This window comes from Cavia porcellus, unplaced genomic scaffold (assembly GCF_034190915.1).
Source record: "Cavia porcellus strain 051 isolate PalLab524CR breed Dunkin Hartley unplaced genomic scaffold, mCavPor4.1 scaffold_5, whole genome shotgun sequence".
Taxonomy (NCBI): domain Eukaryota; kingdom Metazoa; phylum Chordata; class Mammalia; order Rodentia; family Caviidae; genus Cavia; species Cavia porcellus.
The window spans coordinates 29,372,416-29,398,537 of record NW_026947488.1 but is presented as its reverse complement, the minus strand read 5'-3'; the positions used below and the strand labels follow the sequence as shown (position 1 = coordinate 29,398,537).

Below are 26,122 nucleotides of genomic sequence, written 5' to 3'. Positions count from 1 at the left end.
AGATGGACCCTCTACTTCCGGTGGTATCGCCTTTCCTGAGGAAAAGTGCACGCCGGGTTTTGTAGTACGACCTCACCCGTTTCAGCGGGTTTACATCGGACTAGAAGATATATTTCCCAGAAGCCTCTGGGCCATTTGCTTGTTGGCACGCCCCCTAACTTCCGGCGTCGTTACGTTTTCTAGACCCAATCAGGAGGCCGGAATTGTTCATTCTTGGCGTTGTGATTGGTGCATTCGACTAGACGGCCTGGGTTCAAATTTTCAACGGTACTGAATGAGTTCTGGGGCGGGCTTGAGGCATTTAGTCGTCCCTGAGCTGAGACGAGGTAAGGTGGAAAATGGGGGACAGTTGGGGTTCAGGACTCCCCTCCCCCTGATTTTCAAACGTCTATTGGTAGGCTTCTAGATTCCAGCGCTATCCGCGACCTTAGACCCGGCCTCTAGGTGTTGTTGGATGGGGAGGGGGTGCCGCCTAGGCGGGGCAGCGTTGGTGCAGGTTTTGGGTCTCACTTGTCTTCGCCTTGAAATTTATTCGGGAAATAGGGAACAGAAAGATTTACCAGAGGTCTTTGGCCAAAAATAACGGTAACGGCAGTTGTGCCTTGGTAGCGTGTAATCAGTATTTACTGGACGAAGCAGTCTGCGAATGCATTCCCACTGAATTTTCGCATCAAAACATTGAATTAGGTGTTATTTTTAGACCCACTTTACAAAGAAGGGAACCGAGGCGTTTAGTAGCAGAAAAGGGACGCGGTTACAGACAACTGCATTTTAAACTACTATGTAAGACAGAAAGGCAAATTAGGTGATGCGAGAACATAATTAGGAGAGACCTTAATTCTACTTGGCATTGTCATCTATTTGGAATTAAAAGTCATTTTATGTTACCCATGTTTGCCTACGATTCTCCCTTTGTATCGGGTCCCTAGACATTGTTGCCTTTGTAAATTTCTTAGACCATTTATGAATTGGAGGAGGAAGGAAAACCGATTTAGATAATATTGCATGATCGGTTTGTGCCTCACCCGTTTCAGCGGGTTTACATCGGACTAGAAGATAGTCCCCCCCCCCCCCGTCCCCGCTCTGTTTGTTTGAGACAGTTCTGTAGCCCAGTCTAGCTTCGAACTCATCGTGATCCTCCTGATTCAATCTCCGAGTGCTGGGACTACAGGTGTTCGCCGCCAAGCTCGACTTGTATCATATATATATATATATATATATATATATATATATATATTTTTTTTTTTTTTTTGGTGCCGGGAATCGAACTTCTCATTTGCCAGGTAGTCGCTATGCCGTTGAGCTGTACCACTGGTCCCCTTATTTTTCTTTTCGTTTATTTTATTTTGGTACCAGGGATCGAACTCATACCTTGCGCTGCCAGGCAGGCACTTAGGCCACTGAGCTAAATCCTCAGCGCCCCCCCCAAAAAAAATCCACTTTTCTTTTTTTTTTTTTTTTTTTTTGGTACCAGGGATCCAACTCAGGACCTAGTGCTTGCCAAGCAGGCACTTATACCATTGAGCTAAATCCCAGCCCTTCCATTTTTTGTACTGGGAATTGAACCCAGAGCCTTTGCTCTGAGGCCCACTGCCCCCTGTTTTATTTTAAGACAAAATCTTACCAAATCTCTTGAGTTACCCAGGCTGCCCTCGAATTTGTAATCTTCTTGCCTCATCATTTTTTTTCACAAAAAAATTTTTAGTTTAGTAGCCAGCGCTCCTCCAAACTATTCCCGCTCAGCATAGAGGAGGAATTTTGACTCCCTGATTTTGCTTGGAATCAAGTTCACCTGTTGAGTTTACGTCCTTACTTAGTCTTACTTTGTCTTGACATCCCATAGGCTTTCTTTGAATTTCTCTCAAATATCAAAAATAGAACTATTAAAAAGAACATCGGTACAATTATCAGTATATTATGTCTATGTCATCATACCCCCTAATCATATTTGGCTGGTTTGGGTGTTTCGTTTTTTTTGTCTTTTTCCTTTTTATCGGTACCAGGGATTGAACTCACGACTGCCTGCTTGCAAGGCAGGTGCTTATGCCGCTGAGCTAAACCTCCAGCCCCTGGGTGTTTCTGTTAAATATTTTTTTTTTTTCTGTTAAGTATTAAGTTGGCATTGTCAACTCCCAGCTCCCAGCTACCTTGTTCAATTAACTGACCTTTTAGGGACATAGATCAGCAGCCCAAATACTCTGTGAGAAAAGTATAGATAACTAAAAGGGGATTCTGTGTTCATTTGTTTGGATTGGGGAACTTGGTAAAAAGGGAAAGAAATGAAAACTTAATAAGTATAAAATCATATCTAGAAAGTGAAAATTTATTTATTTTGGTACCAGGAATTGCACACAGGACCTTGTGCTTGCCAGGCAGGCAGGTGCTTGTGCCCAGGAGTGGAAATTTAAAAGATTTAGTAAATTTAAAAGATTTAATAAATGAACATAGTAGTTGAAGTTCACATTTTAAGTGAACCAGCCTATTTGTCCTATATTTGAGTAGAGGTATACACTACTGATCAGTGTTCTTAAATTACAAGCTTTGTAAAGATAAGACTGTGTAACACAAAGACAGCATAAGACAGTAAGTGTACACTAAAAAGTCTAAGAACTGGTGTAATAATAATAATAATCTATTACGTTTGGCGTGTTGGGAGGGCTGCTGTTTTACTCCCAGAAGCATCCTTTGGTCTTTTATTTATGGCCCCTTCTTACTTCCTTATATTATTTTTTTACTACAAAGAACTTGAACTTTATTCATCTTTCTGCTATTTCCAGGCTCTTAATAAGAAGAATCTGTTATACTTCAAGGTTTCAGAAGAGGTGAGAGTGCTTTGCAGCTTTCAGTCAAGCCTGTAGGCACGCAAACTGACAGACCTGTTAAACCAGAGGTAAACCACAGTGAATTACATTAAGGAATAAGGGAGTTGGGTGCGAGTGGCCTGTGCTTGTAATAACACTACTATAGGTGGCTGAGGCTGAAGGATCACAAGTTTGAGCTGAATCTACAATTTAGAGCCTATCTGGAAAAAAGAAAAGCTGGGAGGGTTGGGGAGGTAGCTCTATGCAAAGGCCCTAGATTCAGTCCCCAGTACAGTATTGGGGGGAAAAAAGGCTAAAGGGAACGTTAATATGTCAGGCTCCTAAGTACTTAAATAATTTTAGGACCTCTTGGTGGAAGGGAAGGGATTGTAAAAAGAATTAAAACATACTATGTATGTATATCAACTCCCCATGATGTAATCATTACAAAGTACTGCAAACATGCCTTAATAAAAACTTTAAAAATTTGCAATTTTAAAGGCTATATGATATTCCGTATAATAGAATGTATGGTTCATCTATAGCATTTCCATTTGTTTTTATTTTTTAAATTTTTATTTATTAAAAAAATTTTTCATCTATACTACTTTACCTTGTGAAATAGCTAATCAAAAAAACCCTTTTTTTGGAACTGGTGCTTAAATGTAAAGGCCTTTCCACTGAGCAATACCCTGAGCTTTATTTTTTATTTTCAGAGTCTCTCTAAGTCACTAAGTCGTTGGCTGGGCTAGAACCTGCATTCTTCCTGCCTCAGCCTTCGGTGCCCCCATGCTTAGCTAACAGTGCTATTTTTTTTTTTTTTTTTTTTGTACTGGAGATCAAACTCACGACCACACACTTGCAAGGCGGGTAGTCAGGCTGCTGAACTAAATCCCTGGCCCCTTACAGTGCTATTTTTAAGACTTGATACATAACACCGAATTGTTTTATGGGATTATGTTTATGTTAATTTACATACTCACTAAAGCAGTATGTATTCAAATAGGCACAAATATGTATTCTTAAAATAGATAATATATTTGTATGATGCAAATAGCAAAATAATTTTTTTTTTTTGGTATCGGGGATTGAACTTGGAACTGTGCGCTTGCCAGACAGGCGCTTATCCCGCTGAGCTAAATCCCCAGCCCATAGCAAAATAATCTTTAAAATTTATAGTTCAGCTGTGTGTGGTGGTACATACCTGTAATCCCAGCTCTCAGAAGGCTGAGAGGGCTCACCGTAAGGTTCAGGCCAGCCTGGGCTATACAGTGAGCTCAAGTCCATCTTGAACTACATAGCAAGACCCTGCATCAAAAAAAAGGTTAAAAATCTTCCTCCAATTTAGAACTACTTAGGTCTCTACTACACCATGCGGTACAAGTTTTATTATGTTCTTGGATTTGTGTATGTGTGCATATTTCCCAATCCAGATGCTTTTTGAAGAGTGTAAATCTTTATAAGACTAAGTAATTGCCATTTGACTAATTTGGTATTTTCCTAAAACCCCACTATCAACTCTTATAAACACCTTCAGCTTCTTACTATTGGAATAGTAGGATATTTTGGGATACTGCAGAGACTTCCTTTTCGTGTTTTACAAAGATCTGGCTCATTATTTGGCTAAATGTAAACAGCATTATTGATTTCATACGGGTCCTGTTAGGCGTTTAGATGGGGTGGCTTTTTGAATTTTTTATACATAAATCAATGCAGTACTGAATTTGTAATTCTGAAAAAGGGATATGCTCACAAGTTTGAAAGAGAAATGATAGAAAAATGTATTTGCTCAAGGTTTCTGGACAGTGATGAATTAGAACAAGTGTTCATGTCCTGTGCTGACTTCTGAGTGCTTGGACAGTGAGGGATTGTCATTGGATTTTAAATTGACCCAATTTTGGAAGCTTCATAGATCTGTTTCTGTAAACAGATCCAGTTTCAACATAGAAGTTAACAAACATAAATGTGGAAACACAAAGTCCATTAAACTTCCTTCAGACTTAGTTTGTGACTTTGATTAACAGTTAATGTTGCATGCTGGATTATATTGCCATTTAGTGACTCTCGCTAATCTCTTATGTACAGAAAAAAATGTAGGTTTTTTTTCCTTGGGTAAAATGAAAATCACTCTTATTTTACTTGTAACAGGATCTCATCCCTTGTGAAAGTAGGAGCGCATGTTCTTGGGGAAATGACACTGCTTGGATGCTTCTAATGAACTGTGCTTCTGATGAAGTCTTAATCTATTTATTCTGTTGCATTACCAGTTGCTTCACTGCTGCTTTTCCCTCTACTAGAAATAGGGAAGGCACTTAGCACTAGCTGGATACTGAGGTGCTTGGGAGCATCTGTCATGCCAGTCTTTGTTTTGCTAGGAGCTGCTAGTCCACTATTTCAGCCCTGCTTAGAATGCACCCTCTTGCAGCTTTTCCCCACACTCTCTGTACCTGCACCTTTTGATTTATAGAGCTTGTCAAAGCTAGTTTATTTTTGGTTTGAGAGTGAAGAGAGACAGGAGGCAACGGGAGGTTAATTTCAGATGAATGTGGAAACATGTCACACTGCTTCTTCTATGTTTGTCTCCATTCATTTCCATTTTCCATTTATTTTTTCCTTCAAAAAATGGTCATTCATCTTTAATCCATGGAGCTCTGTGGGCCTGACTCTGTCCTTTGGGTGTGCCTTGCACCGGGAAGCCTTCGCTACTGTCCTTCAGCCCGTTCTCCTCTGTACTCTCCGATTGCCCTCTGTTCGTGCCCTATTACAGCAAAGAGCACCTCATACTCTAATTCTTTCTGTAGGCCCCATTCAACTGTTAATTTCTTAAAGAAGGGAACCTTATATATTTATATAAAGGCTATGCCTGTGTACTTCGAGTTTTTGTTTTTGGAAGCAAGAAATGGGTTATATTGTATGATGGATGACATTTGATAAGCAGTTTTAAAAACTGCTCTAGTTCATAGCATATGGGATAGTCTCTTGTAGAATTATTGTTCATTAATATCTAGTTTACTCAGAATATTTCCAGTTTTGTAAGACTCACAGCTGAGGCAGATTCAGATAATTTTGAAATGTGAAGCTCATTCTCTTGCTTGGCAGCTTGATTTGTTTGGGGGAATGTGGTTGACGCATGTGCCTTTTTTTTTTTTTTTTTTTTTTTTTCCAGTGAGACCTGTTGACAGAAATTCAATCTTGATTAAGGGGTGCAGGAAGGCATCCAGTTCCCACCATGGCTGGGCTCTCTCTCATTTAAACAGTCACCTTTAGCTCTAGTCTGTTTCGTTTTCCACCAGACCCTGTGGACTTTTAATTTTGAAGGGTCCCCACACACACCATTTTTCAGGGAGGCTGGATGGTTCCCTGAGTTGGTCATATTAGACTCAAAGAGAGTTCAAAAGAAGCTTTTAATTTTATTTAGCTGTTTTGTTTTTTGAGGCAGGGTCTCCCTATGTAGTTCAGGGTAACCTCCAACTTGTGGCCAACTTCCTGCCTCAGCCTCCCGAGTGCTGGGATTACAGGTGTGTCTCACATACCTGGTTTACATACTTTCTTTTGGGAGGAATGTTTATAGAAAAACCTTGTACTGCAGGTACTTCTTCCACCTACTAGTTGGTGATCTTCAAATAGCTTAATTTCTCTGAGCTTGAGCCTTTATTTGGCCACATGGCTTTTTTTTTGAGACGGGGTCTCGCTATGCAATTCAGGCTGGCCTTGAGTTCACTTTGTAGCCCAGGCTGGTCTCGAACTCTCAACGATTCTCCCATCTCAGCCTCCTGAGTGCTGGGATTACAGGCATGAGCCACCACGCCCGGCTGAGTCTTTATTTGTACCATGGTGATAATGGTATCTGTCTTCTATATTGTAAATTGTTTTTTAATCTTTTTGAGACAGTCTCACTATGTAGATCAAGCTGGCCTTTGTAGTCCAGGCTGACCTAACAGCAATCTGCCTGCTTCAGCCTCCTAACTGCTGGGATTAACAGGCATGTGCTGCTACACCTAGCTCTATGTAGTAATTTTAATGAGATAGTTATGTGATGGAGGTGGTAAATGATTGACTTCCCTGCAGTAGACCAAATTTGTAAGTTGTTATCTATAAATGGTTTTGTCTCTTACCATAACATTTGTTACTTATCTTTTTACTTTTTTTTCCTCATGTCTCTTAACTTTAAAATTTTTTTTTTATTTTGAGACTGATTTAAGTTACCTAGGGTGGCCTGGAACTTGTGGTTTTCTGCCTCAGCCTTCCAGAGTGCTGGGATTGTTAGGCATATGCTACCACAGCTGGTAGAATGGTAAATATGACAGGCAGTGGATAAGAACAGGGCCTTTATTGCCTATTCAAGTTCAAACTTTGGCTGTGCAATATTTTAACTGTGTGACCATTAACAAGTGAACAATCCGGGCTGGGGATTTAGCTCAGCGGTATAAGTACCTGCCTTGCAAGCAGGCAGTCGTGAGTTCGATCCCCGGTACCGGTAAAAAAAAAAAAAAAAAACAAGTGAACAATCTCTAGGTCTTGGTTTTCTATGAAGATAATAGAGGTACTTATTTTATAGTATTGTTTTGAGGACTTACAAGTTAGTAATGCGTGGCATTAGTACTCAGCCATTGGTAACTGTTATAATTTTAACCTTTTTCAATTTTATATACCCTTTTATTGAGTTAGTACTTATGACTCATTTTTATTTCTATGTAGAACTATTAGAATATGCAAATTTAGTAGCCACATACAAACCATGGAAATAGGAAGCATTATTTCTCAGAAACAAGAGATTTGACAATCAATGTTGGATTATCAAGAGTTTTTATTTATTTGGTACTGGGGATCGAACTCATGACCTCATGCTTGCTAGGCAGGCACTTGTGCCACTGAGCTAAATGCCCAGCCCCAATCAAAAGTATTTAATTATTCCAGAATATCCATTGTAACCTGGACTACAAATATAATTTTGTAAATAAACAATGCTTAACTTTAAAATAAATAGGTATGCATTCATGTAATAATAAAACATTAAAAGAATATAAAAGTTTGTGTAGTGATTCTGGCCATAGTGGCACATGTCTGTAATCCTAGTACTCTGAAAGGCTGAGGCAGGAGGATTGGAAATTTCGCCCAGCCTGGACAATTTAGGTAGTTGGTGAGACTGTCTCAAAGTAAAAATAAGAGAAAGTCTGGAGATATAACTCATTGTGAAGATCTCACTTTGTAGCCCAGGCTGACCTGCAATTCGCAGCAATCTACCTGCCTGTCTTCCGTACCACCAGCAAAAAAAAAAAAAAAAAAAAAAAATTCCTTGTGTCTTCTTCAACAAAGTCTGTGTATTTCTGAGTACATAATGATTTTTCCCTCTTTTTAAAACAATGGAAGCATGATTTTGTGCATTTTGTTCCTCTCACTTAATAGCTCTTGAAACTTTTTTAGGGGGATGGGGCCTACAGGATCTCACTATATAGTTCAGGCTGATCTTGAACTCGCTTTTATAGCCCAGGCTGGCCTCTTCTGCCTCAGCCTTCTGAGTGTTGGGATTACAAGTGTGTGCCACCACACCTGTAGCCAGCTCTTGAAATTTAATATGCCATATTTACAGTTATTTCATACTAAAGTTATATTAATAATTCATTATATAGTATGTCATAATTTATTCAACTGATTCCTTATCAGGACTTGAGTTTTTTAGTTATTTTGACTTTTATGTACAATGCCATATTCAAACCCCCCCCCCCCAATATTCAACTTTTTTGTTTTCTGTTGTTTCTGAGACAGAGTCTCACTGGGTTGTTCAGGCTGGCCTTGAACTTACTATATAGCCCAGGCTGGGCTCAACTGTGTGATCCTCCTGCCTCAGCCTTGAAAGTGCTGGGACTGTAGGTGTGCATCACCATACCTGGCTTTCAACCTCTTTCTTTTCTTTTTTTTTTTTTTGTTTTGTTTTTTTGAGAAGAATCTTGCTCCTTAGCCTGGCTGGCCTGAAACTCCCTATGCAACCCAGGCTGGCCTCAGCCTCTTGAGACATGTGCATCACTGAGCCTAGATTCCACTGTCTTATATATGCTTAAATAAATATCTGTAGGAGAAATTTCTACTCTAATTCTCTGCAGATTGCCCTTCATAGAGATAGCAGTAAAGTTTCATAATTAAAAAAGAAAAGCCGGGGATTTAGTCCAGCGGCATAAGTGCCTGCCTTGCAAGCTCGTGGTCATGAGTTTGATCCCCGGTACAAAAAAAAAAAAAAAAAAAAACTTAAAAAGAAAAACAGACTATGAGTGGTAAAGTCTGAACACTTGAGCAGCGTGCTTTGGTGCAGTCGTGGTGTTCAGAAGGCTGAGCGGGACCACTGCGTGGTACATTCCTGCTTCTGTCCTCCCCTGTCCTTAGTTGTCTTCATTACATTCCTGCCTGGGAAGTGTTCCCAGTGACCTCGGTTAGGCAGCAAGATCATGGGAATCCAAGATTTTCCCATGTCTTCGAGCATGTTTGTTCACAAGAACAGAACTTCGTCCTGCCAACCAGAAAGTTTTATTTACTGTCAGTCACTGAGAATCTTGTGAGTTGAAAGGTGGTTAAGGAGAGAAAAGCATGTGTAGGTCAGGTGTCAGTAGATGGTGATGCCTTGGGGTGGTGTATTTCAAAGCACGTGAGATGCCCTTTCATTTGTTTACAGGCAGTAGGTGGGTAGAGAGGTAGATACAGTGATTTGCCATTGTCATATAAATTTGCTAACTGCCAGATTGTTAGAATTTCAGACTTCTGGGGCCGAGGATTTAGTTCAGCAGCTTAAGTGCCTACCTGGCAAGCACAAGGTCATGTGTTCCATCCTTGGTACCCCCCCACCCCAAAAAAAGAAAGAATTCCAGACTTCTATGTTGGGATTGTTTTTGGCTACAAGTGACAGGAGATGTAAATCTTGCAGTTTATAGTATTCATTTCTTGCCCAAAAAAGTACGAGTTTTCTCATGTAAGAGATCTGGAAGTAGGTGGTCATTAGCTCAGTGATGTGAGGGTCAATGTCTATTTTCTTTGCTGTCCTCTCATGTAACTAAGATAGCTGCTGTAGTTCTAGCCCTTGGATGTGCTTTCAAGCAAGAAGGATGAAGGAAGCTGACAGAAATAGCTGTGGCGAGAAAACTTTTCCTATGGATTCTTCAATAAATTCTTAGTTCTAGTGGGTCAGAACTGTCCCATGGCCACCTCAAGCTTGGAAGGTGGCTATGAAGAAGGTACCTTCCATTTTAGGGTACTTCCTACTGCTTTGATGATGCTCAATAAAATTTTTTTTTTATTTTTAGCAATATTAAGGAATAGAACCTAGGCCTCATACATATTAGACAAATATACCACCACTGAGCTATACCCTCCCCCATAAACATTTTCTTGCTGAGTTGTCCAGATTGGCCTCAAATGCATGACCCTCCTACCTCAACTTTCTGAGTAGTTGGGATTATACATGTGCTCTATCATGCCCATCTTGTTCAGTGAAAAATTATATTTTCTTCACTTTTTTTTATTAGTTACACAGATGAATGGGTTTAATTTTGGCAGATACCTACCTGCACATAGCATGCTTTGATCATTTCACCTCACCCTCCCCCTAGTTTCATATTTTGGGGTAGTTTCAATGCATTAGTACATTTTGTTCATATATGTCCTTCCTATTATCCATGTTTATAAACCCCCCCCCCCCATTTCTTTCCCCTTGTTCAATAATAGTCTCCTTTTTTGTTTGAGACAGAATTCACTATGTGGTCCAGGCTGCAGCCAGGCTCATGGCAATCCTCCTGCCTCAGCCTTCCGAGTGTTGGAATTATAGACATGCGCCACCATTGCTTGGCCCCTTCTACTTTCTTGTCATCTTTTTTAGATTCTATGTATTAGGGGAAACATGAGCTGTTTGTCTTTTTGAGTCTGGCTTATTTTGCTGACTATGATGGTCTCTAGATCCATCTATTTGTACGTAAGTGACAAAATCTCATTGATTTTAGATGGCTGAGTGATATTCAATTGTGTATATATACTATATTTTCTTCTTTATTTTTGTTTTCAAGATAGGATCTTGCTATGCAGTTCAGGCTGGTTTCAAACTGGTGGTCTCCTTAGTGCTGGGATCACAGGTGTGTGCTGCCATACCCAGCACATTTTCTTTGTTCATTTATCTGGCGATGGACACCAAGGTTGGGTTCATTATCTTGTTTTTTTTATATTGTGCAACAACAAACATGCGTGTGCCCATATCCCTATAGTATTCTGACTTTAATTGGATTGAGTATATACCAAGGAGTGGTATAGCTGCATCAAATGGCAGCTCTAGTTGTAGTTTTTTGAGGAATTTCCATATTAATTTTACTGGTGGTTGTACTAATACTCATTCCTGCTAGCACTGTGCAGCGGCTCCATTTGTCCTGCATCCTTTCCATAACTTAACTATTTTTTTTTTGTATTCTTGCCAATAGCCATTCTGCCTGGGATGACATAGAATCTCAGTATAGTATTTTGTGTGTATGTGTTTGGTATGATGCTAGCAGTTGAACCCAGGGCATTGCACATGCTAGGCAAGTGCTCACCACTGAGCTATATACCCCTAGCTCTCAGTTTGATTTGCATTTCTCTAATAGTTGAACATTTTTCCCATACACGTATTGGCCATTTATACTTCTTTTGAGAAGTGCCTCATCAATTCATTGGTCCGTTTATTGATTGGACTATTTGGTTTTTTGATGTGGAGCTTTGAGTTCTTTGTGTGTTCTATGTATTAATCATCTGTCAAAAGAATAGTTCATAGGGGCCAGGGATTTAGCTCAGCAGCATAAGCGCCTTCCTGGCAAGCACAAGGTCGTGAGTTCAATCCCCGGTATCCCCCCCCCCCCCCAAAGATTTTCTGTTCTATAGGCTTTCTCTTCACTCTGCTAGTTGTTTCCCTTGCTGTGCAAAACCTTTAATTTGATCTAGTCTAAATTTGTTATTTTTGCTATTATTTTCTGTGCTATTGGGATCCTATTCAGGAAGAACTTTAAGTGTTTCCCTTATGTTTTCTTTTAACAGTTTCAGATTTTTAGGTCTTATACTTAGGTGTTTGATTTTTTTTTTTTTTTTCTTGAGACAAGGTCTCACTATGTAATTCAGGCTATTGTTGAACTTACTTTGTAGCCTGGGCTGGTCTTGAACTTGGAGCAAGCCTCCTCCTCAGCCTCCTGAATGCTAGGATTACAGGCATGTACTACTATGCTTGGTTGATAGGTTTTATTTTTTCTTTTTGAGACAAAAATCTTTTATGTATTTCAGGCTGGCCTTAAAAAATTTAGAATGAGGATAGGCCAGGGGTTTAGCTCAGCGATGTAAGTGCCTGCTTGGCAAACATGATGTCATAAGTTCGATTCCTGGCGCACACACACACAAAAAAATTAGAATGAGGATAATAGAAATCCTTCTCTTCAGGTCAAATGACTGTGGAGGCTGGATCTACTTGGAAATAAAGTGAGCAAAAAACCTGAATTATTATACTTCTCTCTAGTTCATGAAGTAAGAGCAGAAGAATGCAGAAAGAACTGAACTCAGAAGCCTGTTCTAGGTCTAGCTCTGTCTTTACGTAACGGTGATGTTAGATAAGTTATTTAGTCTCTAACTTTCAACTTTTCTGAGGAGAATAATTGCTGCTTTACAGGATTTTTGTGAATATTTAGAAATAATACGAATTTAGAACTTAATAGTACTTGGCATGTGATGATCACGTCTGGTAACTTTTTTTTTAACCATGAACACTAGTACTATGGTTATGTGATCTTAGGAGACCCCTTTTTGCTGTAATCTTTATCTATAAACTGCAAAAGTAAGGTGTTACCAAAAATTCCTCTCAATTCTGAATTGTCATGTTTCTACATTGATTGCCTCAGTTAGAGCACTGGCAAGGTCATATAATGGGATTGTGCGCTCATCGGAGGGAACACGGGAAGTTGTTCTCTGGCGTGCAGATCAGTGTCACTGTGTAAACCAGATATTTGATATAATGTGTATTATTAAGACATAGGAGGAAAGAGAGGGAAAGGGGATAAAAAAGGAATTAAGATGTGCTGTATACATGTACCACACAAGGAATGGAAACTTTATGTATTAAAAACGTCCCCTCCCTAAAAAAAAACATTGAGTTGGATGGAGGTGTGGAGGGAGGGAAGGAGAAGGAAATTAAAAAAGGAATTAAGATGTTTTATGTTTCCATACCATAAAAAAAATGTAAAACAACAACAAAACAAACTCCCAGTGACGACCTAGAGAAGCTAACCTTCCACTGAACAGTAGCATGTGTTGGGAGTAACTAATCTCATGCCTTATTCAAGAGTGTAGTGGTGTATTAGAGAGAAGGTAAGCCTGAAGGCTGTTAGTACTCAGAGGTGGGAGGGTTTGGGGAACTGTCCACTCTTCTGGTGTTGTCAGTGGGTGTCATCCTGAAGAACATTTTCACAGTTAGTTGGCAAGAGCCTCTGACCGAGCAATTCAACCTCTTAAGGTTTACAGTATCTTCAGGGAAAAATTATGGGTATGTACAGAAATTTATCTACAAATATTTTCCTGGAAATGTTTTAGAAGTGAAAATACTAGGAAAAAGACTAAAAATACAGAAGTAATTATGATACACTGTTTATTTTTTTGGAATCAAGACTCAAAGTCAGGATGTTGCGCTTGCCAGGTAGGTACTTATGCTGCTGAGCTATATCCCCAGCCCACTCTTAATTAATTTTATGTCCATATTTATTGAGATGAAGAAATGTTTTTAATATGCAGAGCAAATTTAAAATGTCAGTGATCCCGCTAGTGTTATAGTTTAGTGATAGAATAGTTGCCTAGTAAACATGAGACCCTGTACCATCTCCAGGACTGCAAAAATGAAAAGCCAAAGTCAATCCATTTTTAAAATACAAAGTAATAGGGCTAGGGGTGCACCTCAGTGGTAGAGTACTTGCCTAGTGTGCGTGAGACCCTTGGCTTGATCCCCAGCTCATAAAAGCAAAGCAAACAAAAAAACAAAACAGCTTGTATATTTATATGAGGGAGAAATCTGGGTAATTTGTTACTATAGATTACAATATTTTTAAAATTTTAAGTGCTTATTTTTATGAAAGCTTTTTAATTATCTTAAAAAATGAACAGGCACTTTTATAATGAGTTTAAAGAAACTCATTAATTTAAAAAATGTTTATGCAAGTGATTACTGGGTATCTGCCTCCCTTCCAAGTTTCAAAATACTTTTAAGCACATGTTATTCCCTAGATAAAAAAGGGCTCATTGAGTTTCATAGCCAAATTATTTGCCAATATGTTGATAGGCTGTTTTTTTCAGACTATTTCCAGCTATTTCATAAACTAGGTATATCTGGAATAGAGTCTGATTTTAAGCCCACAGAGGTTTCCATCTGACGGAATATAAAACATTATATACAGAGGTGGAAGGGGGCCCATATCTTTGATTTGTTACTTTTAGTTGTTTTGCATATCATACATTTTATGTATATTGTAAAGTCATTTTCTTGGTTTTTTGTTTTGTTTTGTTTTTGTTGTTTTTTTTTTTTTTTATTGGTACCAGGGATCAAACTCACGACCGCACACTTGCAAGGCAGGAGCTTATGCCGCTGAGCTAAATCCCCAGCCCCGTAAAGTCCTTTTCTTAACAGTATTTCTTTTCCTTTTCTTTTTATTTCTTTTGGTGGGCAGTGCCAAGAACTGAACCCAGACCTGAGCATGTGCTGCAGCATTGAGTTGTATTCCACAGTCTTGAAAAATATTTCTAAGAAAAGAACTTGTATTGACTGTTATGGTGGGACATACCTATAATGCCAGTACTCAGGAGGCTGAGGCAGGATTGCTGTGAGAGTGAGGCAACCTGTGCTATGTAGTGAGTTCAAGGCTAGCCTGAACTGCACAGTAAGATTTGCCTCAAACAAAATAAAATAAAACTAAACCCCTGTACTTGCAAAACTGTAGCTAGCACTTACTTTGTATCAGGTACTGTGCTAAATACCACAAGTCAAATGCATTCTTGTTTTCAGGATCTTCAGTCTACTCTAAATTAAAGTTGCATGGTAAATGTTATAGCAAAGATGTTGACAGCACCATGGCTTTAAAACACAAGAAATATGTATGATAGGTGAAAATTGGGAAATAATTCATAGAAATTTGGACTTTGAATGATATATATTGTTAGGCATAAAAGTCGATGTGTTTCAGAAATGAAGTTATTTGGGGCAGAAGAGAAAATGGTAGTGAGGAAAATATTAAAATAGTGCGTGTAAGGGGCTAGGGGTTTAGCTAAGGCAAGCGCAAGGTTGTAAATTCGATCCCTGGTATGAAAAAAAAAAGGTTGTAAAACAGCACACTGTACATGGCATATTGTAAGCTTTTTGCTTTTAATTCAAATATGTTTACCTCAAAAAGTGTTTGCAAATTACCAAAACATAAACAAAAGTCCCTAAATTTTAGGTTGATTTGACAAAATAAGCATATTGTCCAGATGATTTTCTAAACTGCAAATATGGTAGTCTGACTACAGTAGGAATCAGTCAGTACTTTCAATTAATAGCCAGATTTCTGAACCATTTCTGTCCTCAGAATTCACCTGTTGAGAAGCGTGATACAAATACTGGAAAAAACCTACTCTTCTGAACTAAGGATAGGACAATGTCACAAGTTAAAAACTCTTACTCCTTTGACGCTCCCTCGAATTTCATTAATTTTACATCCTTGGATTATGACGAAGATACAGAAAACATAGATTCATGGTTTGGTAAGTATCTGCTTTCTCTGAGACTGTTAGGGTAATGCTTAGAATCTGTCACAAATAGAAAGGGTTGCAAGAAAATAACTAGAACATAACCTTTGCTGTGTACTAAGACATGTTGTCATCTATGATTTGATAGAAATATAGTTGACTCTTGAATTACATGGGTTCAAACTTTGTTTTTTTTTTAAAAAATTTGTGATAATTTGAAAGAACTCAGATGAACTTCAGATAAATCTAGAAATATCAAAACTGTTAAGAATATGGTATGTTCATGAGTACATAAAATATATGTAGACAACAGACTTATTTTATCATTTACCACCATAGAATATGCCCAGATCTATTATAAAAATTAAAGGCTAGGGGCTGGGGATTTAGCTCTCTGGCTTAAGTGCCTGCCTGGTAAGTGCAAGGTCATGAGTTCGATCCCTAGTACCAAAAAAAAGGTAAAAACATTAAAGGCTGACTGTAGTGGTGCACACCTGTAATCCTAGCACTACGGAGCTCAAGGCAGAAGGATCACAGTGTTTGAGCTACTTGAGTTCAAGACCAGCCTGAGTTGTAAAATAAGACCCTTAAAAAAAAAAAAAAAAAAAACCCAAAAACAAGAAAACAAAAATGTTAAAATTTGTGCTTGCTTGGGCAGCACATATACTAGAAAGTTAAAATTTATCAATACTTAGGTACATGGTATTATATGCAGAGAGAAATGTAAATGTGAAGATGCAGTATTAAAGCATAACTGTAAAATTAACTGATGTAATAACTTTGTAGCTACCTTGTATTTTGAAGAGCCAAAAGTTCTCTGCAAATTTTTAACTTGTGTGAGTCAGTGCTATAAACTTTTCAGTTATTCAAGGGTCAGCTGCCCACTTATTTTTAGGAATGGACTGTAAGTACAAATTAATGTTATTTTGCAGTTTGGTGTAACAGGCTTTGGGGACACAATGGGAAAATCCAGATGAAATAATAGTGGTGAAACTCCAGGCCTTAAATGTGCCTGTCTGTGGTGGTGGTAGTCACTTGAAAACTTACTCTATTATCATTTGGGTTTAGAGTTTAGTATTACAACTGGAATGTTGATACTGATACAAGTCATCCCTCTTACTCAGATTTCTACAGTTTTACTTGTATTGTTTTTATTTTTTTGTGTTTGCATATATAATAAGTTCTTTGATTGTTTATTTGTTTTTTTAAAACAGGGTCTCGCCATGTAGTTCAGGCCGACCTTGAACTCATGTAGCCCAGGCTGGCTTAGAATTCATGACGATTGGGCTGGGGATTTAGCTCAGCGGCATAAGCGCCTGCCTTGCAAGCAGGCAGTTGTGAGTTCGATCCCTGGTACTGATAAAAATGAAAAAGACCAAAAAAAAGAATTCATGATGATCCTCCTGCCTCAGCGTCCTGAGTGCTGAGATTATGGGCATGGGCCACCACCCCCAGCTAAAGTTTTTGCAATTGTATCTCTTATATAGGTTTGCGTGTCTACCATTTCAGTCAGGATACATTGAACAGTGGTGCATGCCTGTCATCCTAGTACTTGGGAGGCTAAGGCAGGATTGGCATGAGTTGGAGACCAGCCAGAACTATACAACAAGACCTTGTCTTAAAACATATGTAAATATTGAATAGTTTTAAATCACAATTCTGTTTTACCCTTTTCTTTTTTTTCTTTCTTTTTGCTACTGCGGATTGAATTCAGGATCTTGCACTTGTCAGACAGGTGCTTGTGCTGCTGAGCTAAATCCCAGTGGCTTATTTTTCTTTATTATTTTGATACCAGGATCTCAGTATGCCTTGTCAATGCTGGGTTTTTTTATAGCAAGGGATGCGGTTTATTAAGAACTTCCTGGACAGAAGGGATAGAGCCCCATTTTGACCAGCAACAGCGCCATGCTGTTTTGTAAAGGCTGGCTTTGAACTCTCAAGCTTAACAGATCTCCTACCTTCGCCTATTGAGTAGCTGGAACTATAAGCATGCACTGTGCCTGGCTTGTTGCCCTTTTATTTATTTATTTGAGACATGGTCTTGCTATGTATTTCAAACTGGGCTTGAACTCACTGTGTAGCCCAGACTACCCTCAAACTCATGGTGATGCACCTGCCTCAGCTTCCCAGGTTTCGGCAGTATGGGTGTGTGCTATCCCACCTGTCTCTTGTTGCCCATTACAACTACATTCATCCCTGTCCCCTCAATCCTCTTCTTTTCTTTTTTTTTTTTTTTGTCTTTTTCCTTTTTATCGGTACCGGGGATTGAACTCATGACCGCCTGCTTGCAAGGCAGGCGCTTATGCCACTGAGCTAAATCTCCAGCCCCCAATTCTCCTCTTTTATTTATTTATTTTCCTTTGAGACAGGTCTCACTGTGCAGACCAAGGTGGCCTTGAAATCACTAAGGCAGCGCAGACTGGCCTCGAACTTGTGATTTGCTGTGTCGGCCTCCCAAATGTGTGATTGCAAGCCTGGCATCCTCGATGCTTTTTTTGGAGTACCGTGCTGGGGATTGAACCCAGGGCCTTTGCATTGAGCTACATCCCTAGCTAGTTCCTCTTCTGTTTGATTTTTTGTTTTTTGAGACAAGGTCTTGACTATGTAGTTTATTCAGGCTGGCCTTGAACTCACTGCAAGCCTCCTGCCACACCCTCCTGAGTGCTGGGATTACAAATGTGATTCACCACACCTCACTGATTTTTTTTTTTTAAGAGACAGGATATTACTGTCTCTAAAAAAAAAAGTGTCTCAGGCTGGAGGCTGAAACTTACACTCTTTCTGCCTTCTAGAGTCCTAGAATTACACCCTTGTACCATCACACCAGGTTCCTCAATTCATTTTTAGATGGAGATATTTTGCTACTAAGAACTTAATTCTCTCATTTAGATAGGATTCATGGTTTAGGTCCTGTGTTATGGAACAAACCTCCAAACTAGGCCAACAATAGATAAGGATGTGATTATGCCTTGGTGTAACTGGGATAATATGTGACGACAGTCATTGAAGGGCCCCTTCATTTTCTTCTTTCTCACTTCTGTCCTCATTAAAGAAATCATCAGTTTATGGTAGCAACAAAAATGATTCCATTGCATTGCGCTTAGCACTCAGAGTACAGTGTCCAAATACACCAGCACCTGCTGTTTTCTTGGAAAAGGCCTTCAGGGAATCCTGACAGTGAGCGTGTGTAGGAAGTGGTGTGGGAGGATAAGTAGATACAGGAGAGTTGGCCTAGAGGCATCTTCCCCATGTCCTTGTTTTGCTGAGACCTGGAGAATATGCCTGTGCTGAGGACTTTTTTCCTAAGTGTTTAAAAAAATAAGAACAAAAATAAGCAAAAATGAAATAATAGCATAACCATACTGTTAATTACAGTTTGGAAGAAAAATCTTAGCCATAGTCTTTAAAATGACCTTAGCTCTACTATCACCTCCCCATTTTCTTCCAGAGGTTTCTGTCTCTTTGTGCAGTTGCAGTTAGCGAACTTGCGCGAGTAGTTATTGTTAGGGCTCCCTGTATTCCTGAAGCCTAGTCAGTGGGCTGTTGGTAGGACAAACGTTTCCCTGTTTTGCACTGACGTTAGTCACAGAGCAGCCTAAGATAGATTCCTTGAGAGAAGCTAGCTCTGCTCCATCTCACACATCCCACGCTTCCATGTTACTAGCCCTATTGAAGAAGAATCTATTCCTAAGATAGCCAAGCATTTCCTGGCAGCTGTAGTTTTCTTGAAGAGGAACATGGTGTACTTAGGCAATAGATAAGCCTGGGTCATGTTGTGTGGCTCTAATTGTGTATTAAGCAAGAATAAGGGGAGCTATTCACAAGGCAGAACTTGTACTTGTCTGTCATACATTGTTCAGTGTTGCCATTTTTTAGTGATAGTTTTTGGATTCTGTTTCTGACATATAATGTGTACTCATTTCCTTTTGAATATTGGAATTTTGCTTCTTATGTGAGTTGAAAGAATCCTGGAACGTGCTTTACTCACCATTTTAAGCACTAGATGCTGATTTGTTTTATTTATTGTTTGGATAATGATAACCTTACCTTCTTACAGAGGAGAAGGCCAACTTGGAGAATAAATTTTTTGGGAAAAATGGGACAGGAGAGCTTTTCCAGAGCAAAACTTCCTTGAAAAAAGCAAATCTTCAGCAAGCTAGTCTCACACCTTTGAGACCAGGTAAGAAAGAAAATTATAGAAAAAAGTTCCTTGACAGAAAAGTGGGACAGTATGTTAGGAGTCTGAGGAGCTGAGGAAATTACCTAAATGTTGTGTCTCTTAGTAAAATGGGCTAATTCATTTCATAGTGAGTATAAAGGTAATCATGTGCTATGGGTTTTGAAAAATATCTGTTGAACTGATACAGAATTTTATTACTAAGTAAATAGCTGTTGCCTTTTTTTTTTTAAGTATTGGAGATTAAACCCAGGACCTTTACACTGAGGTACATCTCAGCACTTTAAAAAAATTTTTTTTTTATTTTGAGAGTATCATTAATTTGCTGAATTGCTGGGGTGGGCTGAACTTAAAGTCCTCCTACTTTCAACTCCCAGAGTGCTGCGGTTACAGGCATATACCGGCATGCCTGGCCCATAACTATCATATTTTTATGTAAAGATTAAATGTAACCTAGTCTGGGTTTGACTGGCAAACCTTATAATAGGAGAGAAGTATATTGATTGCCACCACACAAGCAGTGTATTTAATTAAAAAGCCGGTCATGGTGGCACATACCTGTATTGCTAGCACTTGAGAGACTGAGATAGGAGGATCACCATGAGTTTGAAGTCAATCTGAACTCTATAGTGAGACCCTATCTAAAAACAAAAATTTTAGCTCAGTGGCATAAGTGTGCCTGCCTTGCAAGTGCATGGTTGTGAATTTGATCCCTGGTACCGATTAAAAGGGAAAACAAAACAAAACAAAACAAAACAAACAAAAAAAAAAGCAAAAAAACTCCCTTAAACATCAAACTTCTGATTTTAAAAGATGATTGACATTTAAATTAATGGTTATTAAATCTGTAGAATACTGTCTGTTTGATTATAACGTGAGAATTGTGCTTTAAGATGTTATAAGCCTTCTTAGAAATGGTTCTTTTAAAACAAAAAAATCAGTTCTGTTGCACCAACATCTAATTCACATATCATGTAATCCACTTATGATGCATTTCAGTGTTAATTATTTATAAAGTTGTACAGTTGTCACCATAAGTATTTCACAATTATTTCAGTTTTTATACTTGTTTGCAGTGCATAATGACCATATTCATCAAAGGGAGTTGGTACATGGATGGACCACATTTTCTTTTCATCCCTACATTTTCTTTATTCATCTGTTGATGGACACACAGGCTGTTTCCAAGATTTAGCTGTTACGAGTTTGCTGCTTTAAACATGGGAAGAATGCATATATTGATGCAATATGAACATTTAAAAATTGAAACTGGCCTTAATTGCCTTGTTAATTAGAGGCGTTATACTAGAGAAATAGCTGTAATTTCAGAGAACTTGTATAGTGTGCAGTGTGAGCTGCTAGGCTGCTTTAAGTAATTATTAATGATATAAGTGATATTTTGTTCAAATCAAGATTTGAACAAGGACCCTAGACTTTGGTGTCTTTCTTGTGCGAGGAGTTAGAACTTTTTGGCATGTTTTATTTGACATATTGAAATTCCTGTGCCTCTTTCTTTTTTCTTTCTTTCTTTCTTTCTTTCTTTCTTTCTTTCTTTCTTTCTTTCTTTCTTTCTTTCTTTCTTTCTTTCGACAGGGTCTCTCTATACAGTTCAGGCTGGCTTTGAGCTCACTTTGTAGCCCAGGCTGGTCTCGAATTTGCAAAGATCGTCCTGCCTCAACCTCCTGAATGCTGGGATTACAGGCGTGAGCTACCATGCCCAGCTTGAGAGGATTTTTCTAGAAATCTTCTCTTTTACTGATTTGAGATTTAATGCCATAGTGGTCAGAAGCATATTTTGTGTAACTCAGATCCTTTTAAATGTATTGAGACATGTTTCCCTGGTTCACAATATGGTCTGTCTTGATAAGTGTCCCATATGTGCTTCAAAAAAATGTGGAACCTGCTGTCTTGGACAGTTAGATATGTTTGGTCACGTTGGTTGATAGTAGGTTTATTGTTTGTTTTTTGTTTCTGTTTTGCAGTGATTTCTTTCCTGTGAAAACTTTCAAAATTTTTATTAGGGTTCTGGTTTTTCTGAAATGTGAAGATATGTTTGAAATGCTTTTCTCTTATTTTCTGATATGGTATTTGAGGCTGGCAAAAGGCTAGCAAATATTGGCCATGGGTACTTCATTTTTGCTTCAACCAAAGTACTTTAAAAATTTTTTTACCTGACTTATAACTGTACATATTTATGGGGTAAAGTTTTATAATTTGATACATTTATGCAATGTATAAGCAAAGTAGGTTTTCTTTGGTTTTTGAGTGCTGATGTTTGGTCTCCCACAGTTGAGAACACATACTACCAAGAGGCAGAAAACATAAATCTTATGGAACATTCTACTTCATCGAACGCTTGTTGTAGCCTGGAAGTTGAGGGAACCAAATCAAGAAATACTCCAGCCCAGCCTCAGAGGTGAGACTGTTTGGGGGCTCACATGTTTTGTTTATAATAATGTTTAAAACTCAGTAACTTGATGCACGTGATGAAGCAAAGCAGTATGATTAATGTCATGATACTGTAAACGCTTTCTGATGCTGTGACAAAAATTGCCTTGTTAGAGTAGTCCTTCCTGAGGTTTGCATGTGAGAGACTCTTCATGGTACCGTTAGTTAACACTTCACAGCTGTGGGCTGTGAGCTTAATTTATAGATAAAGGCTGAAATAAGGTGCTTGCTCAGGGGAAGTTCATTTCAGAGTCAGGATTCAAATCCTCCAAAGTCTGGTATAATTGTTACATATTCCTAAGGTCAAATGTCTCTTTTTGTTCTTTAGGTTTACCTTTTTTAAATCTGTTTTTGAGATGAGGTCTTGTTTTGCTGCCTAGAGTGGCTTCAAGCTTGAACTTCCTAAGTAGCTGGGACAAGTATGCAGTCACCGCCTTGCCTGGTTTTCAGTATTGAACTTCATGTCTGTGTCAGTCTTTTTCTCCTTTTAATTTCAACCTATTTTTGCCATTTATTTATTTTATTATTTTTGTAGTGTTGAAGATTGAATCCAAGATCTCGTGTATGCTAATCACACACTACCACAGAATTACACAACCAGTCCTGCCTTTGATTTTGTTGTTGTTGTTGAGACAGAATCTTACTATGTAGATCAGGCTGATCTTAAACTATACATATGGCCCAGGCTGGCCTCAAGCTTGCAGCGAACCTCCTGCCTTAGCACCATCCTCCCTGACCCCCCCCCCGTACTGGAAGTACAGATTTGTGCCACCATGTCCCACCTCGCTTTGCTTTTTTTCTTTTTTTTGAGACAAGGTCTTGCTGTGTAGTTCTGCCTGGTCTTAAACTTACTGTAGCCCAGGCTGACCTTGAACTCGAAGCTATCCTCCTGCCTTAGCCTTCTGAGTGCTAAGGCATGTGCCACCACTCCAGGCTTAGGATCTCGCTTTTTTATCTACTCTAACAATCTTTGAGGTTTGCTTAGATTGTTTATAATTTGTATTTATTACATACTATAGTTACTGATTTGGTTAAATTTTATCTATCATTATGATCTTTAATGTTTTATTCATCTAATCTTTTTATTGTTATTGTTTGGCTTTTCCTTTCCTGTTTGGTATTAAGATATTTATTTTACAGTAGTGAACATTGAACCCAGGGCCTAGGACATGCTAGTAGTAAAATGTTCTGCCACTGAGCTGTAGTCCTCATTCAAAGGAATTTTTTTTAGTATTTTAATTTAATTTTTTTTAATTTTTAATTCATTTGTTCGCTTTTTGTTTGTTTGTTTTGTACTAGAGATTGAACTCATGACCTTGCACTTGCCAGGCAGACGCTTACACCACTGAGCTAAATCCCCAACCCCTTACTTGTTTACCTTTTTTTTTTTTTTGGGACCAGGGATCGAACTCATGACCTTGAGCTTACCAGGCAGGCGCTTATGCCGCTGAGCTAAATCCCCACATCACCTTTAAGCAATATTATATTTAAGCTACATATGACTATTGCTTTTGCTTTTTTGCTTCTAGATAATTTTTCCAGAGATTACCATGTGTATATTTTAACTTTTCTCACTTTTTCAAAATCAATATTGAATTAATTTCTTTAGGTAGGATTATAAGAATGTTGAAAAAGTATAGCTACCCCCTCCTGTCCTTTCTCTGTACTACTTTAAGTAGTCATGTCTTTTAACGATATCAATAGATGCCAGGGATTTGGCTCAGCGGCATAAGTGCCTGCCTGGTGAATGCGAGGTAGTGAGTTTGATCCCTGCTACAAAAAAAAAAAAAAATGTATAAATCTATATATTTTATAATTTCTGATATACTTTCCTTCCTATGAATCCAAATTGTTATCTGATGTCATTTTCTTTTAGCCTGAAGAACTTTTGTTAGCATTTGTCATAGTGCAGGTCTGCTGGTGACACATTCAGGTTTTGTATTAAAAAATGTTTTTATTTCATCTTTATCTTATTTTACTAACAGAAAACTTATGTAACATAAAGTCAGCCATCTTATTGATTAATGAATTTATGTACTTACTGCAGTACAGGAAATCATAACCTGTGTCTTTAGGCATGCGAGGCAAATACACTACTACTAAGCTATATTACCAAGCCTAAGTTAGCCATTTTATTTTATTCCCTTCTCTCATATGGAATTGCTTTCTGAGTTATGGACTTATGTGTTGTAAATGTTTTATATAAATAGAATCATAAAATGTAACATGTTTGTTTTTTTAAGACAGGATCTCACTATGTAGGCCAAGCTAGTCCTTTTTTTTTTTTTTTTTTTTTTTGTCTTTTTGAGACAGGGTCTTGCTGTGCAGTTCAGGCTGGCCTTGAGCTCACTTCAGTGATCCTCCTGCCTCAGCCCTCAGCCTCCTGAGAGCTGGAATTACAGGCGTGAGCCACCATGCCCAGTGGGCCAGGCTAATCTTGAACTCTTGATTTTGTTGCTTTAGCCTCCCAAGTGCAAGGGCTGGGATTACTTCCCAGCTAATATAGACACCTCTGTGTCTGGTTTCTTTACTTCCATAATGCTTCTGAGATTCTTCCGTGTTGTTGCACGTATCCATTCTCTCTCTCTCTCTGTCTCTCTCTGACTCTCTCTCTCTGCCTCTCCCTGTCTCAGCTTTATTCTTTTTGTAAGAATGGGGATCAAACTCATGAGCTCATGCTTGCCAGGCAAGTAAGTGCTTTATTCCACTGAGCTAAATCCCCAGCCTCTCTCAGCTTTTTTAAGACAGGGTCTGCCAATGTGATTCAGGCTGGCCTTGAATTCACTGTGTAGCCCAGGCTGACCTTGAACTTAGAGCCTCAGCCTCCCAAGTACTGGGATTACAGGAGTGTGCCACCATGCCTACTTATTTTATTTCTTTTTATGGCTGAATAATACTGTATTGTAGTAATGATATTTTAATCTTTCTAGACCACTGGGTAGTTTTGAACTCACAGTGATCCTCCTGCCTCAGCCTCCTGAGCACTGGTATTATAGGCATGTGCCACCATGCCCAGATTTACTTTTAGTTTCATTGTTGACACTTCTTTTTTTCCTGGTGTTTTTGACAATGTCATTCCATTTCTTTTGGTTTTTATTGTTTCTTGCATGAAGTCAGAAATTGATCCTACTGTCTTTCTTTCTCCATATATAATGTGCCGTTTAAGATCTCTTTCATCTTTTACTTTCAGGAGTCTCATCATAATGTTCCAAGATGTAGTATTCTTTTGAAGTATCTGTTTGGTAGATTCATTGGCTTTTTTGTATTTTTTTTCAATCCCACTTGTGATCTGTCTCCCTGTTCTTCAAGTATGTTTATTTCCCTTTTTCTTTTTCCTCTTCATTTGAGCCTCCAACTACTTGTTTCATTTTTTGTTTGTGTTTTTGAGACAGGGTCTTGCTACGTTGTTTAGGCTAGCTTGAACTCACTAGCCTAGCCTATTCTCAAACTCAAAGCAGTCCTCCTGCCTCAGCCTTCCAGGGTGCTAGGAACATAGACATGCACCACCATGCCTACCTCCAGTTACTTGTACATGGAATTGTTTCATAGGACTTTGTTTCCTCGCTTTTTCTTCATTTTTATGTCCCCTTCCTTTTGGATTGTTTCATTTCAGTTTATCTTTCAATTCACCAAGTTGTTTTTTTTTGAGACAAGATTTCACTATGGATTCTAGCCTGGTTTTAAACTTACTATGTAGTCCAGACTGGCCTCAAACTCCCTGAGATCCTTCTGAGTCTCCCAGATGCTAAGATTATAGGCACGTACCCCTACCTCTGAGTTAAATTCACTCCCTTTTTTTTCCCGTTTCCACTTCCCTTTCCTGCTTCCTTACTTTCTCCCTTTCTTTTTCTCGCTGTTTGTGTCTATCTCTCTTCTGTCTTTCTTTGTGTCTCTGCCTGCCTGTCTGCCTGTCTCTCTCTTTCTTGCAGTTCTGGAGATTAAA

At 38.7% G+C, this 26,122-nt stretch overlaps 1 protein-coding gene and 1 non-coding gene across 5 annotated transcripts in view; both read left to right on the top strand.

Annotated features, from left to right (window-relative positions):
- Positions 1 to 208: 208 nt before the first annotated feature.
- Positions 209 to 26,122, top strand: part of Tpx2 (TPX2 microtubule nucleation factor) — a 58,886-nt gene continuing 32,972 nt past the window's right edge. For 3 of the 4 annotated variants that reach the window (XM_013159992.3, XM_003476648.5, XM_013159990.3), the window contains exons 1-5: positions 209 to 326; positions 2,778 to 2,890; positions 15,395 to 15,569; positions 19,612 to 19,734; positions 22,021 to 22,147. In XM_013159992.3, coding sequence (XP_013015446.1) covers positions 15,464 to 15,569; positions 19,612 to 19,734; positions 22,021 to 22,147 — 356 coding nt within the window. In that variant the 5' untranslated portion in view covers positions 209 to 326; positions 2,778 to 2,890; positions 15,395 to 15,463. The remainder of the gene's footprint in view (positions 327 to 2,777; positions 2,891 to 15,394; positions 15,570 to 19,611; positions 19,735 to 22,020; positions 22,148 to 26,122) is intronic. The other variant, XM_013159991.3, reaches the window with a different exon arrangement.
- On the top strand, positions 22,209 to 22,271 carry LOC111753542 (small nucleolar RNA Z39). The gene has a single exon (XR_002788319.1). It is a non-coding gene; the product is annotated as a small nucleolar RNA Z39 (small nucleolar RNA).